This window comes from Nerophis ophidion, linkage group LG13 (assembly GCF_033978795.1).
Source record: "Nerophis ophidion isolate RoL-2023_Sa linkage group LG13, RoL_Noph_v1.0, whole genome shotgun sequence".
NCBI lineage: Eukaryota > Metazoa > Chordata > Actinopteri > Syngnathiformes > Syngnathidae > Nerophis > Nerophis ophidion.
Genome location: NC_084623.1, coordinates 2,400,256 through 2,414,594, shown reverse-complemented (window position 1 = coordinate 2,414,594; position 14,339 = coordinate 2,400,256). Strand labels below are relative to the sequence as shown.

The window sequence follows — 14,339 nt, the reverse complement described above, 5'->3', positions numbered from 1 at the left end:
TATATATATATACATACAGTGGGGCAAAAAAGTATTTAGTCAGCCAGCGATTGTGCAAGTTCTCCCACTTCAAATGATGACAGAGGTCTGTCATTTTCATCATAGGTACACTTCAACTGTGACAGACAGAATGTGGGAAAAAAATCCAGGAATTCACATTGTAGGAATTTTAAAGAATTTATTTGTAAATGATGGTGGAAAATAAGTATTTGGTCAAGCATTCAAAGCTCTCACTGATGGAAGGAGGTTTTGGCTCCAAATCTCAGGATACATGGCCCCATTCATTCTTTCCTTAACACGGATCAATCGTCCTGTCCCCTTAGCAGAAAAACAGCCCCAAAGCATGATGTTTCCACCCCCATGCTTCACAGTAGGTATGGTGTTCTTGGGATGCAACTCAGTATTCTTCTTCCTCCAAACCCCACCAGTTGAGTTTATACCAAAATGGATACATGGATGATACAGCAGAAGATTGGGAGAATGTCATGTGGTCAGATGAAACCAAAATAGAACTTTTTGCTATGAACTCAACTCCAACTCGTAAAGTTATTGTTTTTAAAATAATCATCAAATCCTAATAGTAAAACAATCTTGACATATTTTTTTTTGCATGAAATAAGTTTATTTTATTTATTCATTTCAACTTTGACACAATAAACTCATTTTGTCGTACAGCCTTTAAAACAGCTGAGAACTCCTCTCTCATATAGAGGATCTTTGACCTGCATTTTTCTGCATTAGGTCCTTCAAACCAGCACAGTGCTCTTGTCATATCAGGGATCTTCGACTCAGGTTCTTGTTTTAGATCATAAACAGCAGATCATTCCTGCCATATAGAATCAATGATCTTTGATTAGTGTTTTTTCTCCCATTAAGTTTCTAAAAGCAGTAGAGCACTCTTTTCATTTAGAGTATCTTTGACTTGTGTTTTTTGCATTATGTTCTTAAAAACAGCAGAGCACTATTGTAATATAGAGGATCTTTGACTGGTGTTTTTTGCATCAGGTTCTTAAAAACAGCAGAGTACTCTTGTCATTTGGAGGATCTTTGACTGGTGTTTTTTGCATCAGGTTCTTAAAAACAACAGAGTACTCTTGTCATTTGGAGGATCTTTGACTGGTGTTTTTTGCATGACATCCCTAAACAGCAGAGAAATCATGTGGTGTACAATAGAGAATCTTTCATTAGCATTGTTTTCTTAAGGTTGTTAAATTTGCAGACCGATGATTTCATCTCGAGGGAAAAAAAGCAGATCATTTACAAACCCCGTTTCCATATGAGTTGGGAAATTGTGTTGGATGTAAATATAAACAGAATACAATGATTTGCAAATCCTTTTCAACCCATATTCAGTTGAATATGCTACAAAGACAACATATTTCATGTTCAAACTCATAAACTTTTTTTTTTTTCCACCCGATTGCAGCTGAGATAGGCGCCAGCGCCCCCCGCGACCCCAAAAGGGAATAAGCGGTAGAAAATGGATGGATGGATGCAAATAATAATTAACTTAGAATTTCATGGCTGCAACACGTGCCAAAGTAGTTAGGAAAGGGCATGTTCACCACTGTGTTTCATCACCTTTTCTTTTAACAACACTCAATAAAGGTTTGGGAACTGAGGAAACTAATTGTTGAAGCTTTGAAAGTGGAATTCTTTCCCATTCTTGTTTTATGTAGAGCTTCATCTGTCAGCAGTCCAGGGTTTCCGCTGTCGCATTTTACGCTTCATAATGCGCCACACATTTTCCATGGGAGACAGGTCTGGACTGCAGGCAGGCCAGTCTAGTACCCGCACTCTTTTACTACGAAGCCACGCTGTTGTAACACGTGGCTTGGCATTGTCTTGCTGAAATAAGCAGGGGCGTTCATGATAACGTTGCTTGGATGACAACATATGTTGTTCCAAAACCTGTATGGACCATTCAGCATTAATGGTGCCTTCACAGATGTGTAAGTTACACATGTTTTGGGCACTAATACACCCCCATACCATCACACATGCTGGCTTTTACACTTTGTGCCTATTACAATCCTGATGGTTAGTTTCCTCTTTGTTCTGGAGAACACCACGTCCACAGTTTCCAAATATAATTTGAAATGTGGACTCTTCAGACCACAGAATACTTTTCCACTTTGCATCAGTCCATCTTAGATGAGCTCGGGCCCAGAGAAGCCGGAGGCGTTCCTGGGTGTTGTTGATAAATGGCTTTCGCTTTGCATAGTAGAGTTTTAACTTGCACTTACAGATGTAGCGACCAACTGTAGTTACTGACAGTGGTTTTATGAAGTGTTCCTGAGCCCACGTGGTGATATCCTTTACACATTAATGTCATTTTTTTGATGCGGTCCCGCCTGAGGGACCAAAAGTCTGTAATATTATCGCTTACATGCAGTGATTTCCCCAGATTCTCTGAACCTTTTGATGATTTTACGGAGCGTAGATGGTCCATCCATCCATCCATCCATTTGCTACCACTTATTCCCTTTTTGGGGTCGCGGGGGGCGCTGGTGCCTATCTCAGCTACAATCTGGCGGAAGGCGGGGTACACCCTGGACAAGTCGCCACCTCATCGCAGGGCCGAGCGTAGATGGTAAAATCCCTAAATTCCTTGCAATAGCTCGTTGAGAAATGTTGTTCTAAAACTGTTTGACAATTTGCTTAAAAAGTGGTGACGCTCACCCCATCCTTGTTTGTCAATTACTTAGCATTTCATGGCACTCACCTGTTCCCAATTAGCCTGCACACCTGGGGGATGTTCCAAATAAGTGTTTGATGAGCATTCCTCAACTTTATCAGTATTTATTGCTACCTCTCCCAACTTCTTTGTCACGTGTTGCTGGCATCAAATTCTAAAGTTAATGATTATTTGCACAAAAAAAAACGTTTATGAGTTTGAACATGAAATATGTTGTCTTTGTAGCATATTCAACTGAATATGGCTTGAAAAGGATTTGCAAATCATTGTATTCTGTTTATATTTACATCTAACACCATTTCCCAACTCATATGGAAACGGGGTTTGTACATACAGTAGAGGATCTTTGATTAGTATTTTTTCCATTGGGTTCATTAAACAGCAGAGCACTCATGTTGTATAGAGGATCTTTGACAAGGTTTGTTTTACATTAGGCCCTTAATAACAGCAGAGAATTCCTGTTGTATAGAAGATCTTTGACTAGCATTTTTTGGATGAGGTCCATAAAAACAGCAGCACATGCATGTTATTTTTGCCAAAGGTCATTAAAGCAGCACTACACTTTTGTCATCATAGAGGATCTTTGAATAGCATGTTTTATTAGGTTATTGAAATTACAGAGCACTCATGTTGTTTAGAGGATCTTTGACTTGTGTTTTTGCATTAGGTTCTTAAAAACAGCAGAGCACTCCTGTTTATCTTTGATTGACATTTTTAATAGGTATTAAAATTACAGAGCACTCCTGTTGTATAGAGGATCTTTGACTCACATTTTGTAATTGGTCATTAAAATTGCAGAGCACTCCTGTCATATAGGGGATCTTTGATTACAATTTTTTAAAATCAGGTCATTAAACTTGCAGAGCACTCCTGTTGTATAAAGGATCTACAGCAGATACACAGTAAAAGATCTTTGACTGGTGTTTTTGTATCATGTTCTTAAAAACAGCACCACACTCCTCATTTACAGAGGGTCTTTGATAACATGTTTATAAGGTCATTGAAGGTACAGAGCGCTCATGTTATATAGAGGATCTTTGACTCGTGTTTTGCATAGGTTATTAAAAATTACAGAGCACTTCTGTTGTATAGAGGATCTTTGATTAGTGTTTTTGCATTAGGTTGTTAAAAAGTCTTCCAGCTGTGTTTGTTTTTTGTTTAAATGAATTTCCATGTTTGGTATTTCTTGGAGTAAGAAAGTATTTGTCACCATGACAACGCAATAATCTTGTGGACAACAGGAAGTGGGTTTCAGCGGCTTCATGCGGAGCCTGCGAGGCCGCCATCAGGAGAAAGCCATCAGAAAGAAGGAGGAGCTCTGAGAGGCGACCCCGCCCCCACTCAGCACTGACGCCAAGGACATGATGACCTCAGCAAATCTTTCAACAGGTGACTCCGTGACTGAACAGCGGAGGTGTATCTATGCAATAGTGGTCATGTGACCCCGTGTTGCCCTAGCAACGCCTGCAGGCCAAAGGCTGAACATAAATATTTGTCCAAAGTGTGGCCTTAAGGAGGAATGGAAGCTTGTTTTGTTGTCCCCTCAACATGCCAAATATGGGCGTCCGTATTTCAACTTCCTGTCAATCGTTGAGTGACAAGGACCTCTTTTTTCCGCCATGACGCTTCTCAGGGAAGGTGAGACAGCAAGAAGGGAAAAGTGCCAAGTCACTTCCTGCCGCCGCCAAACTACTTCCTGTTGTCGTTGTTGTTTACCAAGAAGTCCTTTTCTTGTGCGCGCTCGCCCTGACAACAACAACAACAACAATAATAAACAATCCTACTTTTTCCTAAACTTTTTGTCTGTTTCTCATTTTGTCCCACACATTGTTTTATTGTGAAAGGATCAAAAGAGAAATACACTGCAGTTTCTACTGTCAGCTACAGATGTGTTGAAGTGTGATGTTTTAAAGGTTTTCTACAAATATTACACAAGGGTTGATGTGTTGAAGTGTGATGTGTTGAATGTTTGCTCCAAATATCACACAAGGCTTGATGTGTTTAAATGTGATATTTTGAATGTTTGCAGATGTTTATGTTGAAATATTTGATTCCTAGACGGCGCCTGTGTACTAGTGGTACGCACACCACAGTGTGAGTGCATGGTGTAAATGTTGTCAAGTGATGCAACAACAAAACAAACCACACCTACTTTGTCTCCAACTGGATATAAAATTGCACTTTAGTATTTTTACAATTTATTATTGTTGACTTCTTTTGGAGAATTAAAAGTTCAACACTCACGACGGTGAAAAAAAGTCAAGAGAACTAAAATGACTGCACAACTTTAGTCCTGAAGTAACCACCCCACTTCAACTTCAAGACGAGTCCATTCCACACGCTTTTTACTTTTCATCTTGACCAAACCTCCTCTGACACTGCACCTGATACAAATATGATTCCTGCTGATATCACATCCTCACAAACAAAAGTTGTATGAGATAATAAAATAATCTAATGATCTTTAAAAGCAGTTTTTGATTGTTTAAAAGCAGTTTTATTGTTTAGAAGCCGTTTTTATTGTTTGAAAGCAGTTTTTTATTGTTTAAAAGCTGTTTTTATTGTTTAAAAGCAGCCTTACTGAGGAGAAAGTTCGATGTTGTGTTTTTGTTATCCTGCTGTTGTTTGTCATCATCTCTGTCAGACAAGCTGAGTGCACTTTCTGCTGCCTCTCTGCTCTCACACACACACACACACACACACACACACACACACACACACACACACACACACACACCTGTCCTCCATTTCCAGTGTGTAAGACTGGGTGCTTCTGGAAGCAGTAATGAGAGTGCCTTGCACGTGGACACACACACACACACACACACACACACACACACAAACACTTTGTCCATGAAAGATACAAAGCGCAACATAAATATTAATAAATGTGAACTTTTAGAAAAAAAATCCACTTTTTAACTTGGAGTTCCTGCACACCAAACAGAGTGTAATGTAATAATTATAACATCTAATAAAACAAAAAGAGGAATTAAAAAGAAAGTTATTTTAGGAGTATTTCTAGTGGAATTAAACCAACAACTTCCTGTACGTACTTCCGCTTCCGGTTAGTCTTTAAAACTACTTTCTAGCTTGAAGTGGTGAAGAAGACGACATTAAACATCGTTGAAAAGCAGCGCAAGTTACCAAGAAGCGTTTTTAAGATGATTGTGTTCCTTGTTGAACCTCTGGAAGGAAGCCAAACCGCCAAGAAAGAAAGAAAAGAACATTAATGGGACTCGAAAGTCAGGTTGAGTGTCAGGTGTGCGCATGTGCCGCAATGCCTCCTTCCTTCCTTCCTTCCTTCCTTCCTTCCCTCCATCCTTCCTTGCTCTCCTCTGTCCTCAGCCCCTCCCCCCGGCCCCCCCCCCCCCTCCCCTCCATCGGTGGTTGGTTCCGGTGCTCGGAGGATCTCGGCGCAGTGTCGGCTGCATCTCCCCCGCAGAAGGAGGCTCCGAGGCGGCTGCGGAGGACAAAAGACGCGCGGAGGCGAGGAGCACCTATTACGTCATCGACCGCGTCCTCCCGCCCAGCAAGATTGAAGAAGGTAAAACATCTTTTTTACTTTTCATTTGAGGAAACTTTCTTCAACCAAACTCTCCCTTTTTATTACAAATCTCATTCACATGTGTGTCGTTCTTTTTTACTGTTTGTCCTTTTGGACTAGTTTGCACTCACGTTGCGCTTCTGCATCAAAACAATGTTTGCTTTTCTTCTTCTGCACTCAAACTTTTCAACTTGTGACTCTTTAAAAGACTTTTGTGAGCTCCTTCATTCTGCCTTCCCGCGCCGGCGAGACACTTGGAAGTTTGAGGTGAAAAGACGTGATGATTTGTGACGTTGTTGGGGGGCAGCTGCGTGGCGGGAACTGGGCGCCAGGGGGCAGCAGCGGGTGTCCACCAGGGAGGACATGTCGCCCCACCTTTATGTCAGCAATACTTCACACATCGTCACTCAGCGATTGTGTGTCTCTATGTGTGTGTGTGTGTGTGTGTGTGTGTGTGTGTGTGTGTGCGAGGTCAGAGGTCAGCTGCAACATTCCCAGCTAAAGAAGCCCAAATTCTTCCAGGCTTCACTTTCACTTTCACTTTCTCCTTCCTTTTGTTGCACCTTCCTCCTTTGTCTGCTCTGCTGCTGAGGCTGTGTCGTCACGGCGACCAGACTCATGTCAGCAGCCATCATTCATTCTCAAATCATACCCATAATTCTCATCTTCATCTTCATCATCCTCACATTAATCATCGTTATCATCATCTTAATTACCATCTTCATCATCCTATCTTCATCCTCAAGCTTATCATCATCGTTATCATCTTCATCATCCTCATGACTATCTTCATCATCATCTTCATCATCATCCCCAAAATCACCCTTATTATCATCAACAACCTAATCATCATCATCATCATGATTATCATCTTCCTCCTAATCATCATCATCATCGTCATGATTATCATCATCTTCATCCTCATGATCTTCATCATCATATTTATCTTCATCCTCATCCTCTTCTTGACAGGTGCAGTAAGTGTCTGCATGGTGTGAAAGGGACAAACAGTATCAAAGGGATGTTTGTGCTGCAGACATATGTGACTTGATGCATCACAACCAAGCATAGCAGTATGAGGACACGCCCCCTGGTGGCGCTCATGATGATTACAATAATAAAACACACTTTGTGCGCTGATTGTGCTGAGTCAGCACACTGCTGTGACCTCTGTGTGTGTGTCTGTCTGTGTGTGTGTGTGTGTGTGTGTCTGTCTGTCTGTGTGTGTGTGTGTGTGTGTGTCTGTCTGTGTGTGTGTGTGTGTGTCTGTCTATGTGTGTGTGTGTGTGTGTGTGTTTGTGTGTGTCTGTCTATGTGTGTGTGTGTGTGTCTGTCTGTGTGTGTGTGTGTGTGTGTGTTTGTGTGTGTCTGTCTATGTGTGTGTGTGTCTGTCTGTGTGTGTGTGTGTGTCTGTGTGTGTGTGTGTGTCTGTCAATGTGTGTGTGTTTGTGTGTGTCTGTCTATGTGTGTGTGTCTGTCAATGTGTGTGTGTGTGTGTCTGTGTGCATGTGTCTGTCTGTGTGTGTGTTTGTGTGTGTCTGTCTATGTGTGTGTGTCTGTCAATGTGTGTGTGTGTGTCTGTCTGTGTGTGTGTTTGTGTGTGTCTGTCTGTGTGTGTGTGTGTGTCTGTCTGTGTGTGTGTTTGTGTGTGTCTGTCTGTGTGTGTGTGTGTGTCTGTCTGTGTGTGTGTGTGTGTGTGTGTGTCTGTCAATGTGCGTTTGTCAAAGTGACATATGGGGACATTTTTATGAAATTTCACCTTACATATGAGGTGTGTGTGTGTGTCTGTCTGTGTGTGTGTTTGTGTGTGTCTGTCTGTGTGTGTGTGTGTGTCTGTCTGTGTGTGTGTTTGTGTGTGTCTGTCTGTGTGTGTGTGTGTCTGTCTGTGTGTGTGTGTGTGTGTGTGTCTGTCTGTGTGTGTGTTTGTGTCTGTCTGTGTGTGTGTGTGTGTCTGTGTGTGTGTGTGTGTCTGTGTGTGTGTTTGTGTGTGTCTGTCTGTGTGTGTGTGTCTGTGTGTGTGTGTGTGTCTGTCTGTGTGTGTGTGTGTGTCTGTGTGTGTGTGTGTGTCTGTCTGTGTGTGTGTTTGTTTGTGTGTGTCTGTCTGTGTGTGTGTGTCTGTCTGTGTGTGTGTGTGTGTCTGTGTGTGTGTGTGTGTGTGTGTGTGTCTGTGTGTGTGTCTGTGTGTGTGTGTGTGCGTGTGTGTGTACTTGGAGGAGGTTAGAGTGTGGTCTTATTTTGGAATGCTGATCTGACCTTTGACCCCACCTCCCTGCAGTGAAAAGCAATATTCTTCTTGTGGTTGTGTGCTGCAACCTAACATGCTGCTCACACTCTATGCAACCTTCCATACATACATTTTCTACTGCTTGTCCCTTTTTGGGGTTGTCTATATATATATATATATATAGTCTTAAAACAGTTCAAGTGTGCTTTGGTGTGACCTTTGACCCCTGGCAGGGCCAGGTGCCCTTCAAAGAGTGTAGATAGAGGTGAAATGTTGGTGTGACCTTTGACCCCATCTTCTTTGAGGGTTAAAGAAGAGTAGAGTGTGTGCTAATGATCCCTCACCAGGAAGTAGTCTCATCCACATGATGTCTGGCCCCGCCCCTTCCTCCTGCTCTTTATTGTTGTCATCGCCAACACACACACGCACACATGTACACAAACACAGACACACACACACACATAGACACACACGCACACACATAAATGCACACCCACACATAGATACACACACACATAGATACACACACGCACAAACATAAATACACACACACGTAGATACACACATAGACAAGACACACACATAGATACACACACATAGATACACACACATAGATACACACACGCACACACATAAATACACACACACACGTAGATACACACACACATAGACAAGACACACACACACACACATTGATACACACATAGATACACAAACACACGTAGATACACACATAGAAAAGACACACACACACATAAATACACACACACATAGACACACACACACAGATACACACACACACATAGATACACACACACTCAGATACACACATAAATACACACACACATAGACACACACACACAGATACACACACACACATAGATACACACACACTCAGATACACACATAGGTACACACACACATAGATACATACACGTAGATACACACACACATAGATACATACACATAGATACACACACATAGACACACACACACATAGACACACACACATAGATACACACACACATAGACGCACACACATAAATGCACATACACACATTGATACACACACACACGTAGATACACACACACACATAGACAAGACACACACACATAGATACACACGCGCACACACATAAATACACACACACATATAGGTATACACACACACACACACACACACACACACATTAATACACACACACATAGATACACAAACATAAATACACAAACATGTAGATACACACACACACACACGGCATAGCTCGGTTGGTAGAGCGGCCGTGCCAGCAACTTGAGGGTTGCAGGTTCGATTCCCGCTTCCACCATCCTAGTCACTGCCGTTGTGTCCTTGGGCAAGACACTTGACCTACCTGCTCCCAGTGCCACCCACACTGCTTTAAATGGAATTTAGATCTTGGCTTTCACTATGTAAAGTGCTTTGAGTCACTAGAGAAAAAGCGCTATATAAATATAATTCACTTCACATAGAAAAGACACACATACACATTGATACACACACACATTGATACACAAACACACACACACATAGATACACACACACATAAATACACACACACATAGATACACACACACATAAATACACACACACATGGATGGATACACAAACACACATAGATACACACACACATAAATACACACACACATAAATACACGCACACACATAGATACACACACACATAAATACACACACACACACATAAATACACACACACACATAGATACACACACACAGATACACACACACACACACAGATACACACACACACACACACACAGAGTGTAGTGAAGAGGATACAAGTCAGGTGTGCAAGAAGAAGAAGAAAAAGAAGAAGAAGAAGAAGAGTGTTGGACAGGAAGACTTCTTAAGAGAGATGAATATTCATGAGCAGCGTGCATGTTTATTAGCGCTCATGAATATTCATGAGCATCTTCAGAAGACGCTGACAGGCCATTGGTCATCCATGAAATGATATCAATCATCATCATTTTTACATACTGCTGACATTTTCATGTGACAGTGAACAATATTTATTGATGATGTCATCATAAACACTTCTTATTGATACATCTTACTGGGATGTCAACACCATTCAAATAATGAACACTCATCATTTTAAACATGTATATCATTGATATCATCGTGAAATAATAAACAATCATCATTTTAAACATGCATATCATTGATATCATCATGAAATAATGAACAATCATCATTGATACTGGTGATATCATCTTAATGAAATAATAAACAATCATCATTTTTAACATGTATGCCATTGTTGCTGGTGATATCATCTTTATGAAATAGTAAGCAATCATCATTTCATACATGTATATCATTGATACTGGTGATACCATCTTAAGTAAATAATAAACAATCATTTTAATCAATCAATCAATGTTTATGTATAAAGCCCCAAATCACAAATGTCTCAAAGGACTGCACAAATCATTACGACTACAACATCCTCGGAAGAACCCACAAAAAACATGTATAAAGTTAATACTGGTGATATCATCCTAATGAAATGATAAACAATCATCATTTTAAATATATATGTCTTTGATACTGGTGATATCGTGTTGATAAAATAAACAATCCTCCTTTTAACATGTATATCATTGATACTGGTGATATCATCCTAATGAAATCATAAACAATCATCATTTTTATGTTCATCGTTGAATGGCTTCTGTGTATGTGTGTGTGTGTCTGAATGTGTGTGTGTGTGTGTGTGTGCAAGTGTGTGTGCGTTGTCTAGTGTGTGTCGGCGTGCTAAGAAAGTGGAGAACGTGTCCTATAGAGGACAGCTGTGTCTATTGTGATATCAACAGTGATTCTCTTGGATGCCAGCATGGAAGGAACCTACACCAGCTTTAGGAAGGCAGTTCCTTGCCAAAGCTGGTGTAGGTTCCTTCCTAAAGCTGCTAGAAAATGGATTAGAAAGGACGGATTAAAAAAACTTGGGACTTCCTGCGGGCCGTAGTTTGGGGACCCCCGTGCTACATGCTAAATGCTACATGCTAAGTGCTACATGCTAAGTGCTTGAGAAAGGGCGTGTGAAGAGGAATGTCAATAAAGTCCGACGTCACGTTGGCCCCTTCAGCTTCAATGGCAGTGCTTGTTTTGTTTTGGTCGCCGTGGCGACAGAAGAGTGTGAGGCGTGATGGAGAAGTGTGACAGTGATGAATGTTCCTCCTTCATGGGGGGCCAGGGGCCTTCTCCACACCACAAATGTTGCTGCTGGACCACAAAGAGCAGAAGGAATCCATTCCAGCCAAGGAAATATCACATGGGCGGCATGGTGGTACAGTGGTTAGTGCGTCTGCCTCACAATACAAAGGTCCTGGGTTCAATCCTGCGCTCGGTATCTTTATGATTGTGGAGTTAGCATGTTCTACCCGTGACTGTGTGGGTTCTGTTCTGGATTACTCCCACCTCCCAAGACATGCACCTGGGGATAGGCCCCTCCCACCTCCAAAGACATGCACCTGGGGATAGGCCCCTCCCACCTCCAAAGACATGCACCTGGGGATAGGCCCCTCCCACCTCCAAAGACATGCACCTGGGGATAGGCCCCTCCCACCTCCAAAGACATGCACCTGGGGATAGGCCCCTCCCACCTCCAAAGACATGCACCTGGGGATAGGTTGATTGGCAACACTAAATGGTCCCTAGTGTGTGAATGTTGTCTGTCTATCTGTGTTGGCCCTGTGATGAGTTGGCGACTTGTCCAGGGTCCACGACGCCTTCCGCCCGATTGTGGCTGAGATAGGCTGCAGCGACCCTGAGGTCACGGGGGATAAGCGGTAGGAAATGGATGGATGAACGGATCATATCAGACTCAAGGCCCGCCTCCTCAATCCTCCTGCCCCGCCCACAAGATGGTGGTTGGTGCATTATTATCGCTGGTTGCTACGGTGATGAATATTTGCATGAAATATCGGTGTGACAAAATAACAGAAAATGGTATAAAAATAAATGTAGCAAATATTAATTTAATACAATTATTGTAATCGGAATAATTCATGATAATATAATTATTAAAACTGATTGAATCAAAATATGAAATAAAGAATATATGATAAATATAACATTAATTATGTTTGTTATAACTTAATGGACAGTTTAATAAATGATCAAACATTTTCTAATTAATCATTTATACTTTTATGATGAATTCAATTGTATTACCAAGAATTGATGAAGGTGGACCCCGACTTAAACAAGTTGAAAAACTTATTGGGGTGTTACCATTTAGTGGTCAATTGTAGGGAATATGTACTGTACTGTGCAATCTACTAATAATATGTACTGTACTGTGCAATCTACTAATAATATTTACTGTACTGTACAATCTACTAATAATATTTACTGTACTGTACAATCTACTAATAATATTTACTGTACTGTACAATCTACTAATAATATTTACTGTACTGTACAATCTACTAATAATATGTACTGTACTGTACAATCTACTAATAATATTTACTGTACTGTACAATCTACTAATAATATTTACTGTACTGTACAATCTACTAATAATATGTACTGTACTGTGCAATCTACTAATAATATGTACTGTACTGTGCAATCTACTAATAATATGTACTGTACTGTACAATCTACTAATAATATTTACTGTACTGTACAATCTACTAATAATATGTACTGTACTGTGCAATCTACTAATAATATGTACTGTACTGTACAATCTACTAATAATATGTACTGTACTGTGCAATCTACTAATAATATGTACTGTACTGTACAATCTACTAATAATATGTACTGTACTGTGCAATCTACTAATAATATGTACTGTACTGTGCAATCTACTAATAATATTTACTGTACTGTACAATCTACTAATAATATTTACTGTACTGTACAATCTACTAATAATATTTACTGTACTGTACAATCTACTAATAATATGTACTGTACTGTACAATCTACTAATAATATTTACTGTACTGTACAATCTACTAATAATATTTACTGTACTGTACAATCTACTAATAATATGTACTGTACTGTACAATCTACTAATAATATGTACTGTACTGTACAATCTACTAATAATATTTACTGTACTGTACAATCTACTAATAATATGTACTGTACTGTACAATCTACTAATAATATGTACTGTACTGTGCAATCTACTAATAATATGTACTGTACTGTACAATCTACTAATAATATGTACTGTGCAATCTACTAATAATATGTACTGTACTGTACAATCTACTAATAATATTTACTGTACTGTACAATCTACTAATAATATGTACTGTACTGTGCAATCTACTAATAATATGTACTGTACTGTGCAATCTACTAATAATATGTACTGTACTGTGCAATCTACTAATAATATGTACTGTACTGTACAATCTACTAATAATATGTACTGTACTGTGCAATCTACTAATAATATGTACTGTACTGTGCAATCTACTAATAATATGTACTGTACTGTGCAATCTACTAATAATATGTACTGTACTGTACAATCTACTAATAATATGTACTGTACTGTACAATCTACTAATAATATGTACTGTACTGTACAATCTACTAATAATATGTACTGTACTGTACAATCTACTAATAAAAGTATCAATCAATCAAATTAAATTGTGTCAGATTGATCTTTGTATAACAAACTAAATATTACAATCTATTCTATATGGTAGATTTTTATATTGGACATAATATTTGCATTTAATGTTTGCATTAAAAGTACAAAAGTAATATCCAAAAATAAATGTATCAAATATAAATGTAATAGAAATACTATAACTTAATAGCATAATTTGTTAATATAATTATTTAA

The 14,339-nt window shown here is 39.7% G+C and overlaps 2 protein-coding genes across 2 annotated transcripts in view; both read left to right on the top strand.

The window, feature by feature from the left end:
• Window positions 1-4,493, top strand: part of pdia5 (protein disulfide isomerase family A, member 5) — a 56,540-nt gene extending 52,047 nt beyond the window's left edge. The window contains exon 17 of the mRNA XM_061918185.1: window positions 3,940-4,493. Coding sequence (XP_061774169.1) covers window positions 3,940-4,020 — 81 coding nt within the window. The 3' untranslated portion in view covers window positions 4,021-4,493. The remainder of the gene's footprint in view (window positions 1-3,939) is intronic.
• A 1,278-nt stretch (window positions 4,494-5,771) lies between these two features.
• Window positions 5,772-14,339, top strand: part of sema5ba (sema domain, seven thrombospondin repeats (type 1 and type 1-like), transmembrane domain (TM) and short cytoplasmic domain, (semaphorin) 5Ba) — a 37,662-nt gene continuing 29,094 nt past the window's right edge. The window contains exon 1 of the mRNA XM_061919425.1: window positions 5,772-6,245. Within this exon, the coding sequence (XP_061775409.1) occupies window positions 5,969-6,245 (277 nt within the window). The 5' untranslated portion in view covers window positions 5,772-5,968. The remainder of the gene's footprint in view (window positions 6,246-14,339) is intronic.